The sequence below is a fragment of the Arvicanthis niloticus genome, chromosome 14 (assembly GCF_011762505.2).
Source record: "Arvicanthis niloticus isolate mArvNil1 chromosome 14, mArvNil1.pat.X, whole genome shotgun sequence".
Taxonomy (NCBI): domain Eukaryota; kingdom Metazoa; phylum Chordata; class Mammalia; order Rodentia; family Muridae; genus Arvicanthis; species Arvicanthis niloticus.
In genome coordinates, this window is record NC_047671.1 from 48527636 (window position 1) to 48542143 (window position 14508).

A 14508-nucleotide genomic window follows, 5' to 3' on the forward strand; every position below is an offset into this window, starting at 1 on the left:
ATATACTACTCTCCTTGCCTTCTTTAAAACTGATGGCTTCTTTTCCCATTAATTGTTATATGCACATTCCTAACACATAAATACAGCCTGCTCAGTCTGTTTAATGTTACTTGTATGCATGTTTTTAGGGCTAACTACTTGGTATTGAATAACAGTGCTGAATAGTTTAACAGTGCTGGATAGTTTTATATCAACTTGACACAAGCTGGTCATCTGAGAGGAGAGAATAGTAATTAAGAAAATGCCTCAATAAGATCGGGTTGTAGGCAGGCCCATAAGGCATAATTTTTTAAAAATTAGTGATTGATAGAGGAGGGATAAATTCATTTTGGGTGATACAATCTGTGGTGGTCTAAATGAAAATGGCCCCCAAAGACTCATAGGGAGTGGCAGTATTAGGAGGTGTGGCCTTATGGGAGTAGGTGTGGCCTTGTTGGAGGCAACATATCACTGGGAGGATAGGCTTTGAGATTTCTGAAGCTCAAGTAAGGCCTAGTGGCTCATTGTCTCTTCCTGCTGCCTGCCAATCCAGATATAAAACTTTCATCCCCTTCTCCAGCACCATGTCTACCTGCCATGATGATAATGGACTAAACCTCTGAACTGTATAAGCCAGCCCCAACTAAATGTTTCCCTTTATAAGAGTTGCCATGGTTATGATGTTTCTTCACAGCAATAAAAATCCTAAGACACCATCCCTGGGCTGGTGGTCCTGGGTGCTATAAGAAAGCAGCCTGAGCAAGCCATGAAGAGCAAGCCAGTAAGCAGCACCCCTCTATGCTTCTGCATCAGCTTCTGCCTCCAGGTTCCAGACCTGCTTATGTTCCTGTCCTGACTTCCTTCAGGATGGACTAAAATGTGTAGGTGTGTCAATTAACCCTTTCCTCCCCAATTTGCTGTTAGTCATAATGTTTCATCATAGCAATAGTGACCCTAAATAAGACAATGACCAATTGGAGTGTTCTTCCCTGGGGACGATTTCCTCCTGCTCTCAGCATTCCTTAGTTGCTCACAGTTTTCTATGCAGGGTGGAGGTCTCCTGGGCTTCCCTCCTTCCTCTTCAGCATGTGTATCACGGTCATGCTTGCTCAGCTCATGCTTAGCTAGTTATGCTGTGAGACTTTCTGGGTGAAGTTTCTGACATTCATAGGAGACATAATCTCACAGCAAACTCCCCGATCCTTCGGCTCTGACAATCTTTCCACCCCTCTTCTGCAATGATCCCTGTGCCTTAGGTGCCAGAATTATAACACAGATCTATTGGTTGGGACTGGGCACCATAACTCTGTAATTTTGATTGATTGTGGCTTTCTGTAATGATCTCCACACACCATGGTTTTAACTTGTATTTCCCTAGTGAGTAAAGATATGGAACATCTTTATGTAGTTTCTACAACTTTATTTTAAGAGTTACCGTGTTTTTACTTATATGTGTGCATGTGCATTCAGGTGCCTATAGAGGCCAGAAGAGGGCATCAGATGCCCAAAGCTAGGCAGTTGTGAGGTGCTTGTGATAGGTGGTAAGAACCAAATTCTGGTCCTCTACAAGAGCAGCAGGTGCTCTTAACTCTTGAGCCTTTTCTTCAGCACCCATACGTTTGTTATAAAGCAGCTTTGTGCCTTCTGTCTATAGCCTAACTGGGTGTTTAACTATTTTAGGAGTTCTTTTTACATTTTTATAAGCAGGTGCTTTATTTAAAAAATGCCTGGTAAATATTTTCATCCACTCTAGAAATTCACTTTGCTTCTTCTTGACAGGATCTTGTGTATACAAAAGCAAAAGTTTCAAATTTGCTGAAGAAAGAATTTTTCCTCGTTTTCCTCCTAAATTAAGGACCATATTTTTGGTGTCATGTTGAAAAATTCACGTAGCCCAGTATCAAAACATTTTTTTTATCTTAGTCTTCTAAAAGTCTTATAGTTTTATATTTTAAACAGAAATCTATGATTCACTTTGAAATTAATTCATATGTAAAATATAAAATTTAAGTTGAGGTTCCTGGTTTTTGCCTATGGCGTCTATTACTTTGAAAAGTACCATTTGTGGGTTTTTTGTTGATTCAGAAAGAAAGAAAGAAAGAAAGAAAGAAAGAAAGAAAGAGAGAAAGAAAGAAAGAAAGAAAGAAAGAAAGAGGAAGGAAAGAAAGAAAGAGGAAGAAAAAAGAAACCTTTTTTCTTAATTGAATTGCTTTTGCACTTCTGTCTAAAATCAATTGCGCATGTCTGTGGAAATCTATTTCTGGGTTCTTTTTTTCTGTTCCATTGATCTAAGTGTCTATCCTCTGTCAATACAATGTCTTGATTATTGTCACGATAAAGGAAGTCTTAAAATAGAGTAGAATAAATCATTTCACTTCATTCCTTTTTTTAAAGTTTCTTTAGCTCCTCTGCCTTCTGCACCTTTATATATAAATTTTAGAGAGAATTCGCCACAATCTTGATAGAAATTGCATTGCACCTACAGATCTGTTTGGAGAGAGCCGACTCCCTTACAGACTGGTTCAGGCTGATTCCCCTGCTCTGTGGTGCAGTACGCCTCTCCATTCTTTTGGCTCTGCTTTTATGACACTTTCCAGTGCTTACTTATATCTGTGCCTAGGCATTATTTGGGGGGTTGGTGAATACAATTTGTTTGTAAGTTTGGATACTGTTTGCTTATTACTAGGTTATAAAACTATAATGATGGAGTAGGGAAAGAATCTAATACCCTCTCTGAGACCTTACCATCTAATTCCTAGTGCTTACTGGGAGGGGGGGGTTGTTTGTTTGTTTGTTTGTTTGTTTTGGACTACTAGGCATTTCCTAAATAGATAATCATGCTATATGAAAAGATGGCAATTTTACATCTTTTTTTCTGTATTATCTTGCTCTCATGCACCAGCTAAAACTCCTGGTACTCAGCTGAAGGAGTGGTGAGAGTCTGTGTCCATCCTTGGCTTGGTGGAAAGCACCTTGTCTTTTATGCCAAGTGTGGCATTAGTGATGCATGTGTGATCAGTATCGAAGATCAAGCTCTCTAAAGAGAAGGGTTAGTAGAAGATGGGTCTCAGAGTAAAGAAATGACCTTTCCCCGCAATCTCATGCTCACTCTCCTCTGCCATGCAGCAATAACTTTTCTCCAGAGGATGCCAACATTCATCATTAGTGATGATGATGGTTTTACTGAGCATATCAAGTCTGGTCACTTAATCTACTACATCCTCTGGACAAAGCACTTACTTCAATAAAATTAAAATATAAAATTCCTTTGAAGTTATTTTGCAAAGAATCTCTTACCAATGTATGTATAGACCAAAAGCTTAACCCAGATGCAACTTGTTTCTTTTATAAACAAAATCTCACTGAAAGACGGTTGTACTCATTCACTGGTATCCTGCCTTTGACTACTTTTGAACAAATATGGCAAACTTCTGTAACTACAGCAGCCACTATGTGGCTAACAGAGTCTGAAATACTATCTGTTCAGTTTCACAAATTTTACTGACACAAATTCCTAATAATAAGATGTAAAAATTGGGAATACAGGCCATTGATAGAACACTTATAAAGCATGCTCAAGGCCCTGGGCTTAAACTCCAATATTACGAATGAGCATGCGCGAGTGCGCGCACACACGTGTGCACACACACACACACACACACACACACACAGAGGAATGCAAATTGGAGGCAAACCTGAACTACACAGTGAGAACATCTCAGAAAATGAAGGTGACAAAGATGAAGAGGATGATATGATTATGATTGATTATGATATATGTCTAGATATCACCTAGAATAGTTAAGAAGCCTCTTGCTGTATATGGAAAGAATACATTAGAAAATAAAGCTACCAACTCTGAACATTATGTAACTGATTCCAATGGGCCAAAATATACTACACTGTGGTGTTTTCAGTTACACCATCAAACAAACACAGCTTTTTCTCAAGCAAGTTTGAACAGGGGCCCCTTCATTTGAGTTGAAAGATCTCATTGATATGTGGATAAAATCCATAACCTATAATGTTAAAATATAGCTCCAGCTTCTTCCTCTATCACATACCCATCAATAACATGAAAATATTCAATGTGTCTTTAAGACAGACTGTGACTTATAGGCCAAAAACTGTGGTTTATGTAATAATTAACATGTTACAAAATCAACTAAGCTGGGGTTTATCTAGACACCCCCCAAATCATCCTAACAATGTTACTGAACAATGAAAGAACAAAAAGAAACTAAAATTTCCCAGCACCACCTCTAAAAACATCATAATACCGAGTAATATTCTAAACCAGCAGGTGCCCAAATTTATATCTCCCTGACATAAGAAAGTCTCTCAGTATTAGTGAATTACTCTAAGATCAGCTTGTGGAAAAGCCAACCAGACAAAGCCAAAACTCCCAAGGGGACATATTTAACTAATTAGGGAGGAGGTGATTAAAATGGAGCTGCTAATTGTCTACTATGCTCTCAGCAGTGGGAGACAAAATTACACCTCATGTTACTGTCAATTACATGGTCCTCATTTGTCTGCATTTATCTTTCCCTTTAGGACACTGGAAAGCACACAGAGGTGCAGTTTCCAGCACAAGGTATACATTCCTCTGTGACAACAGGTTTATAGAATGTTTAGAGACAGAATCATCTCTCATTTATACTTGTTATTAATGTGTACATTCTGAAGCAAAAAAAATGCTTCTCTTCAAGAGTACTTTCCATCCGCAGAGGCCACGTGTTAGCCTATGGGAAGACTGAAGTGGTTAGTAAGAAGCAAACTATACACCATACACCGTGCAGAACAAATATCAAGTGGTGGGAGGAGTGGAAGAAAGAGGAGGCTTAAAACGGTGGGAAGGCAGAATCAGAAGCTGAGTTGGGGGCAGTGAGAAATGAGGTTTTCCTTGTTTTATTTTGGTTCTGTTTTGTTTTGTTTTTGAATTCATACCAATAATATGATGCAATGAAAGGAATTCCTATTCTATGAGTTTGGGGAGTCATTCAAGAGAGCCAGAAAAAAGTAAGTAATACAAAAGTAACTGAGCATGAATCCGTGGAAGACACTCTGAAAATGTATCTCTGTGAGATGAAACATAAATACATATAGAGTCACTCTAGTAGACCTGCCAGCCATTCCCACAGCATCTCTCCTCTTCTTCTCTGGAGTGGACTAGGCACTGACTGGCAGGGCCAATGGCTACCTACCTGCATCTGGATTTCCTCATTCTCATCTGAGGGCAGATACGGCCACATCATGTTTACTAATGGAAGCAACATGTGACCTCTAAGTTCTTCACAATGCTTTCCCAGGATGCTTCCAACTCCATTTCCAAGCTGGAGCAGGGGAATGACAGAACCCAGGACACCATGGGTTAGGGGGGCAGAGCAGTCATGCTGGATAAGGGCCCAAGTGAGAGCTCTGACAGCCACACCCTCTTCTCTCCACATATGCTACTATGATGTGTCTTCACTGGATAGCAGCCTGGCATGTTCTCTATAAAGAGAGCTACTTATTATCTGTGTGGCTTGCAGTGAGTTATCTAACCTTCATAAACCTGTTTTCTTATCTATAAAATAAATCACAACACCTATTTCCTAAGACAGTAAGAAATAAATAGGTTTTAAGATGCTAAGTCTATAAAACACATACACACATACTCACACACACACACACACTTCTCAATTGGGCTTGTTTCCATGGATAACAATGTATGTAGGGAAAAATAAGGCTATCTTATCTTTGGCCCAAGAAAGGAATTCAGATTAAATATATTCCATCGAGTTCTGCCTCATCTTTAGGTAGTTGCTTATATATGGATCTATATTACTAAAGTTTATGCACATACTGGTTTGTGTTTTGTTGAGCGTATTGAGTCCTGTGTTATATAACAGACAGATGAGTAGATCAGCACATTCGTGTATACAGCCGTATCATCCCACCAGCACAGGCTAGGAAAGAGCCACAAAGGAACTGAGATCATCTGCAAGGGGCAATGGCTTGATTCATAGTGTTCTCTAGGCAGCAGAAGCATGATCTGCCTTTGCAGGTACACATTTCCCCCTTTGGATCATGCCTTTATCCATGTAGAGTCTTTTTACCTTTTATGATGGGACTTAGCTATACTCAGGATTTTTGTGACCTTTTAATAGTGTAAAACTGTAGTTGAGATTCTCAGCATCAAGATAAAAAGGCCTGCTCTGGGACTTACCCCAAAGCTCTCGGATGGCTTTTACATGTCACAGGTTGCATAACAACCACAAGGTCACATAACCCTGCTGAGACCAGCATCTCTGAAATGGGAACACAGATCATGTCGCCAGGTTTAACTGCTTCCATCTACCATGATAATGTCCCACTGCTTACCATGAGGTGTGAATCACCATCGCAATGGGAAACCTAACCAGATGACAGTGATAAAGACGCTCTACCTCCTATGTAGACTTTTACAATTATATATCCCATTAAAAGCAGCCAGCCTCATGCTTTGCAGCCTACTTTGTGAAGGCAATGTATGACCAATAGCTATCCAGTAATCCAGACCACTCTGCTTCTTTAAGAGATCCAAAGACAATATGCCTGTATCTATAACAGGGGAAACCTTCTTGACCATCACACAGAAACTTTGGAGCCAAGGCCAAAACCTGGGAGCTACATACACACAGAAGCAACTGTAGTATCTACAAACATCAATCTATGAATAAAAAATGCCCCTGGGACATTGGTTTCAAAGACTCCAGGCTTTGGAGCAGCAGCAAACTTTCTCAGTAGGGAAGCAGAACACAACCCAGGGTCTTTATTGTTCCACTTCCCTGAATTGTTACTTACAGGTTCCCGGCCATCCATGGCTTCCATCCAGAGCCTACGGTCCTCTTCCGACAACGCCTGCATGGTGATAACCCCTGGCCTACAGAGAAAGGAGAGACATAGACGTGACCACAGGGTCACACAAAGAGACACTGGCGACATTCTTAAATGTTTTCTTAAGAATATCTAAGACATACCCACTTATCAGCGTGAGAGGATGCTGAAGCCAACTACATGAAGAGAGGCCTAGCCTTCTGCTCCTGTGAGCCACCCTCCCATCTCAGAAAGCAAAACCACCTCCTCACATCCTTTTCAGTATGCCTGTCTCTCTCAAGAGCTAGAGGTAAAGGACAAGAATTATTAACTGCCTGGTCCCCTTAGAGCTTGTTTGTTCCATGGACTGTGATCCATTTGCTTAACAGGGTGCTTTGTTGTTGGGAGCCGACTTTAGTAGAAAGCGGCTAGATCAACTTTGCAGCCATCTGGAACCATATACCCTGATGAAAGACTTGGTTGTCAAAAGCCTATAACAGCTGAAGCATACTCTGATAAATATATTGTTTATCCCACATAGCTTGTTTTGCTGTTTAGTGACCTCAGCTGTATGGTGCACGTGGTAAAGTGTTTTCACCTGTGTTCTCCTGCTTGTGTATATAAGTACCTCAGAACTCCCTTCAAAGAAAGAGACTTGAGTCTTGAAGAGAGACTTGAGACTTGAGACTTGATCACACCCTGTCTTGTCTCCATTCTTCGCGTCTCCTGCCCCTGCAGCCCCACTCTCTCTCTTGACCAGAGCACTTAGCCCCAAAGCGTTGAGGCAGAGTACGGGCTTTCACACTTTGTATAAGGAGGGAACATAGTATTTTCTAAAGTGAATTGCGTTGACTGTGGATAAAGAGAGACATGCCCATATTGAATACTTCATATTTCTTAGCATTAACTCCAATGCCTTCTAAACTGCTTTTGTCAGCAAATTTATGAAGTAAATTCGCTTTGTAAATACAGTTATATTAAATGTATGTAGATTGTTTGAATGACTACCCATATGGCAGAAGCCCAATGCCGCTCACTTTGCAAGCTCCTTGAAATCTACTTTCTATTCACAGTGAGCACAACCTCTCCAGACAGTTTGCAGAGCATCCAACCCTGCTTCCTTTACAAATGGCACTCCTCACAGAAAAAGCTGGGCAATAAAATGACTTGAGGAGAATGTCACACACTCCTCAAGGCAGAGTATCTTAAGTCAGTGTTGGTCCCATGTTGCCCACAAACCATTTCCCCTCCAAACATATGTGCATTCTGATGAAACCATTTCATGTGAATCAAATTGATAAAGAGCACAGCAACCCTCAAAAATTCCAGCACTGGTGGACCCACCTCTAGCTAAGGAGTCACTAGCAGCTGATGGCTGCTGGAAGAGAGAGTTGCCTTCCCCCGCCCCCAAGGGATGTGGCCCCTGATAGCCTGTCCACGTTCTAGTGGTCAGGCCTACACCCTGAAAACACCAACAGCACTAACTCACTTAGAATGTGTAATTGAAGTTGTCAGAGAGTAGTGGGGGGATATGAACAGGCCCAGAGGGGAGGGAGGGCTCAAAGTGTGGATTTGATCAAAACATATTGTGTACATATTTAAAATCCTCAAACAATAAATTAAATATATTTTTCTAAGTTTAAAAATAACTCTTTTAAACCCTCATCTTTAAAGTTGGAGAAATCCTGAAAGAGAGGAAGAGAGATCCAGCTGATCAAGAAGTAAAGTCCAGTTGCCTTCTATGCCCACATGCCCTCAGTGTGGTACTCAAAGCCTAGGGCCAAGACAGCAAGCATCTCCATCACCTCTGGTCACTACCGTTTCCACTGTTCAATCAGTAGGAACTATGATGTGCCGTATGTGTTTAAGCACACAGCTGTCTTTTCACCCACTGTCCCTCAGTGCCTTCCATCTACACTTTCAAAGCTGTAAGGACGAAAGTACAAGGGTCAGGGATGAGAGGAGCATAGGATAAAGAAGAAAGGGGAGGGAGGGGAGGAGAGGAGATGTCCCCACAAGTCCACTTCCACTGAGGCAGACAGAAGGGGAGAAAAGTTAAGAGGAGGCAGCTGTTTTGAAGACCGATTCCTGAGAAGGAGGTCATTCCTTGAAGCCACACTGGGTATTAGCACCATAGGAGAAAGGTGAGACCAAGGACAGACTAACTCTTCTTTCCACAGCATCTGCCAGGGCCCTCCCCCTCAGACTCAAATGACCATCTCTCCAGCAGCCCCTTTGACAGAACTGAGCCTGTGGCCTGAAGACAGATTAGATTTGACATTCCCTTCCTACCTTTCAAATCCAAGCACAAGATGCTTTGAAGATGCTGAGAAGCTACTGCCTGCTACAAAGTCTGCAAGCCCCAGCTTCCTTTCCCCACTGCTACCCTACTTTTTCTTATTTGTTTGTTTTGCTTTCTTTGCTGGTACCACCTGTTTGAGTCAAGCAATCCATCTTTATAAAAAAAAAAAAAAATGTAGATTCCCAACCCAACTCCACCCTACTGAGACTGAACTTCTAGGCTAGGCCTGGGAAATCAGATGGGGGAGGCTCCCAGGACTCAAAGTGGGTGACCTTAACCAAAATGCCTATCAGTGGGGAGATGAAACCTGAAGAGACTACCTCCAGTAGTTAAATAGGGACCCTAGTGGAGGAATGGGGACACCAATCCACCTTCAAAATTTTTGACCCAAAATTGTTCCCATCTAAAAGAAATGCAGGGACAAAAATGGAGCAGAGACTGAAGGAATGGCCATCAGTGAGTGGCTCAACTTGGGATCCATCCCATGGGCAGGCACCAAAACCCTGACACTATTACTGATGCTATGTTGTGCTTGCAGACATAGTATGGCTGCCCTCTGAGAGGTTCTACCAGCAGCTGAGACGAATGCAGATACTTACAGGCAAGCACTGAACTGAGGTTGGGGACCCCTATGAAAGTTAGGAGAAGGACAGAAGGAGCTGAAGGGAATGGTAACCCCATAGGAAGACCAACAGTGTCAACGAATCAGGACCCATTGAAGCTCCCAGAGACTATGCCACCAATCAAAGAGCATACAGGGGCTCCCCAGGTACATATGTAGCAGAGTACTTGTCTGTCCTTAGTGGGAGAGGATGTGCCTAACCCTGTAGAGACTTGAGGGGTTTGGGGGACACTCTATCAGAGGCAAAGAGGGGGATGGGAGACAAGGAGGGGAGACATTTGGGATTTAAATAAATAAAATAATTAATTAAAAATTTTAAAGATGTAGATTTCCAATCCAACCCCACCCTACTGAAACTGAACTTTTGGGCTGGGCCTGGGAAATCAGAGCTAAAGCATCTCTTCTGGTGTTCCTGATACATGGCTATGCCTAAGGCCCATGCCCTGAACCACCTCCACCCCCACACTTTTCCTTCTGGGTTCTCTGCACTAGAGATACTAACACCCTCCTCTCTATGCTGGAAATCAAGCAGCCAACATAACTCCAGTCTCCTTCCTGCAAGAAAACAATTGTAAACACAAGAGTTGCCCAAACACCAAGAGAGTAGAGGTATCACTGATGTCACATCAACTTCATGGCCTATGGCATGATATTTCCACGCAAAGCCACCAAGAAGAAGTTCAGAAACACTCAGAGGCAGTAAAGGGACAGGGGATGTGATTGGGCCCTAGTAACTAGGGAAGCCAGTATGACTGTTGTTACTTCAAACAGAAATAACAAAATACAAATTATTTTTCATGTGCATGGGGGGGGGGGTGACACTCTGGATGGTAGATAGTGAATAAAGTGGATATAACACAATTAGTTATAATTCTATTTCCCAAATTCAGAGAATTTTCTCAGCTTCATATATGTACACTGGATACAGCACTATACTCTTTTTAGGTAGAAATATCTATATTTTTCATTTATTAAATTAAAAATACTAATATAAATCCTACATAGGACTTTCCTAAGAAGCCAAGATAAAAGGTCAACTTTATTTTAGAATCAAATAATAATTTATTCTCATAATTACCTCCTCAAGTCTCCTAGATTGGTAACACAGCTCCAGACAAAATAAAACAAGAATAAAACCATGACGTGAAACTTCGCATATTAGCAAACTTTCAAACTTTCTCTTATAGCATGTCCTATTTAGTTCCTGTTTGAAATGTGTGCCAGTTTTTCATAGCAAATTGAGGGAGTAAGGGAGAAAGGAGAGGACACATGGGACATGGAAAGGAAATATAAACCAATGGAAGAGAACTAGGGTGCAGGGCTGGAGATGTTCCTGGTTCTATACACTGCTATGCTCCAGCAACATTGTAACAGATGTTACACCATTGTAACATTGTAACAGTTTAGCCCAGCCAGGTACACCACCTGCTGTGCTAAGCACTCAAATTAGTTCTCATGCCTACACAGGAGGTAAATGCATTATCACTACTCCTGTTTAAAAGTCAAGAAAACTAAGACTAAAAGGGTAAGAACTTTGTCCCTGATTGCAGTCAGCAAGTTACAGGGCCAGGACATGACCACCATCCAACTCCTAACCCTGGTATGTGATACCATTCCAATGTGGGGGCGCCAGAGCCCCTGGGAAATTGTGTGTATGACCCAATTCCTCTGGCATCAAAACTGAGTAGGGATTCCTACAGTTCCTTAAAGAGCTCCTGCATGGAATCAAATATGACAGTGACGCATGTCTCTGTAAACCCAGTGTTTCATAAATATTATTCTTCCCACAAGTGTCTGCCCAGGCTCTCCCTCCAGAACACAGTCATACCACACAAGATTGGGATGACTTTTAGCAGCCGTGGCTCTTCACAGTTTACCTCAAGACAACGAAGTGAAAGAGAGGCCTTTATTATTTTTTTTTAATAGAACAAAACAAGTGCTGTTGGCAGAAAGAGTCTAAGAGCCAGAGAAATGGATCTCTGCTGTGAGACTGTATCCCCTAAAACTTTTAGGGAAACTACAGTTATGAAGTCTTACCAGCATGGCTACCTAAACAAGACCTGGATAAGGATAACAGCAGCCAACATGCTAAGATGGAGGGGTGAATGTCACGGGGACCATCCGTAGACAAAGAACTAAACCTACTAAGGAATGCTGAGAGGGGCAGAAAATACTGACTCCCCCAGGAATCCTCCCTGAGTTGTGGTTATCTAACACTAGTGCTCTGCCCCGGAATCACATGCATACAAGTGACATTATATGAACTAAGCAGACTGTACTCATTTATTTAAGAAATATGTATACATGTGTGTAGCAACTGCAGAAGAAGGACAGAGGCAACTGGGAAAGGGGAGCACATGAAGTGTTAGAGGAAACGGAAAGGAGAAATATATATATACATACATATACATATATATGAAATAAATTTATATATAAGAAAAAGTATATATATACATATATAATATACAATTATATATATAATTTTAATTTAAAAAAATTTTTAAAGTACTATCATAAAGAAAATGAACACTGGTAGGTTAGACCTTACCAAAATAAAAAAGATGCATTTATTAGAATATAATATTAAGAGAATGAAATCAGAGGCTGGGAGTATAGTTGACTATTCAGTAGAGTGTTTATCTCAATGCATGAGGTTCTGAGTTGAAATCCCAGCACCACATAAAACAGATGTAATGGAACACATCTCCGTTCTACTGCATGGGAGGCACAGGCAAGAAGGACCAGAAGTTCAAAGTCATCTTCAGTAACTTCAACGCCAGCTACATGAACCGGTCTCTAAAAATTTCTCAAATCAAAAATATTGAGAATGAAAGTAAGAGCTAATATTTTTAACATATATCTCCAACAAGATCCATATTCCAGATATGTGAAGAATGCTAACAAACAGGGGGAAATTAATGACAGCATTCAATCAAAATCTTAACTCTTACTTCGTAAGAGAGGATATCTAAGAGTCCAAGATTTGGCTCAGCAGGTAAGGCTTCTTCAGAAATCTCCAGCTCAGCTCATGGCTCCCATTGTCAGGCAGCTCATAACTGCCTTTAACTCCAACCCCACAGGACCTGATGCTCTCTTCAGGCCACCATGGGTAGTTACATACTGTTGTGGTTTGAATAAAACTGGCCCCCCTGGGTCCATAAGGAGTGGCACTATTTGTAAATGTGTCCTTGTTGGAGGAAGTGTGCCACTGGGGGATGGGCTTTGAGGTTTCAGAAACTCAAGCCAGAACTAGTGCCTTTCAGTCTTTTCCAGATGCCTGCTGATCCAGATGTAGAACTCTCAGCTGCCTCTCCTGTACCATGTCTGCCTGCATGCCACCATGCTTTCTGCCATGACAGTATAGACTAAACCTCTGAACTGTAAGGCAGCCCCATTTCAACATTTTCCTTTATAAGGTCATGGTATCTCCTCAAAGCAATAAAACCCTAAGATGCATCCATATGACACACACACACACACACACACACACCGGGGGCGGGGGGGGGGGAGAAAGGGAGAGAGAGGGCAAGAGAGAGAGGGAGAGAGACAAAGACACAATTATAGAAAAAGACAGAAACAGAAAGAAAAAGACACATAATTAAAAAGTGAAAAGGGGAGATTCAAATGGCCAGTAGATATAAAAAGCACATATCAAATGGTCGCTCATTGAGGAAATGTCATTTAGAAGCAGAATGCGCTCCATCTAGCACCTCCTGAATGAAGAACATTAACAGGTCACTTGGTAATTTAGTGTTGTGATTCTCAGGCTTTGATGGTGAGAAATCAAATGAATAAAGACTTTTTCAGATCCACTAGAACTGAGCAGCACACACCACTGAGCTGTGCTACTCCCGTATACTTCACCAGGACAGAAGAGGGCCTATGTCCTCCAAGGCACAGCCAAGGACATCTGCCATGTGACTCATAATAACCACAACTGCAGCAACAATGTCTAACAAAAGAGGACATACAAATCGCTGTCTATCTAAGTGTTAGGACCCCAGGCAACAACTGAAAACAGCAACTAGCACTGAACAAAATGGCTAGGTATGAACCTTACAGATAGTGAGGAAAAGGCTACAGTCTGAATGACTGTAGTTTCATGGTGTTCAAACTCTTAAAAACCTCCCACAAGACAGAAGAGTTATTTTACCTCCAAGAAGGGGGATGGCAGTGTCTGGTGATGAACATGAGGAAAACTTCAAGGCTATAAATGTTCATCTTGATCAGGGTCTTCATCTGTATGTACATATACTTAGACTTCATTTATGCTTAGCCATAAACATAGACTTGAGATATGTGTAATTTTACAGTGGTACGTCAATTAAGAACTTTTAACTGTCCAAGAGTTATAACCTCTTAACAACACTTTAGCTTGCCTACTATTCTGGATGTGGGATTTACACGTTCAGGAAAGCAGATAGAGAGTTCTGATTGCTTTTCCCTGGGGTTTGGCAGAGTTACATGTTTGGACATATTACAAACTCAAAAAAGTGTATCATACATTTCCAAGTAGAAGGCAAAAAAGTAAATACTCCAGAAACTTAGTCATTCCCACACTGGTAAATGAGAGATAATAGCAAGTATGGGCGAGCATTGAAGCAATGCCTGGAGAAAGCAGGAAAATTATTTAAAAGGGGAAACAGACAATGTGCTAGCACTATGGTCCACCTAACAACCAACACCCTCAGACCGAAAATCATGCTCCTACCACAAACACTAGCCCTGACATCATGGCTGTTTCCTTTTCCCACCCAGTAACAGC

At 41.4% G+C, this 14508-nt stretch overlaps 1 protein-coding gene across 4 annotated transcripts in view; it reads right to left on the bottom strand.

Annotated features, from left to right (window-relative positions):
- Positions 1 to 14508, bottom strand: part of Arhgap26 (Rho GTPase activating protein 26) — a 387815-nt gene that overhangs the window by 226988 nt on the left and 146319 nt on the right. For all 4 annotated transcript variants that reach the window (XM_034518108.2, XM_076912737.1, XM_076912736.1 and 1 more), the window contains exon 11: positions 6808 to 6886. In XM_034518108.2, coding sequence (XP_034373999.1) covers positions 6808 to 6886 — 79 coding nt within the window. The remainder of the gene's footprint in view (positions 1 to 6807; positions 6887 to 14508) is intronic.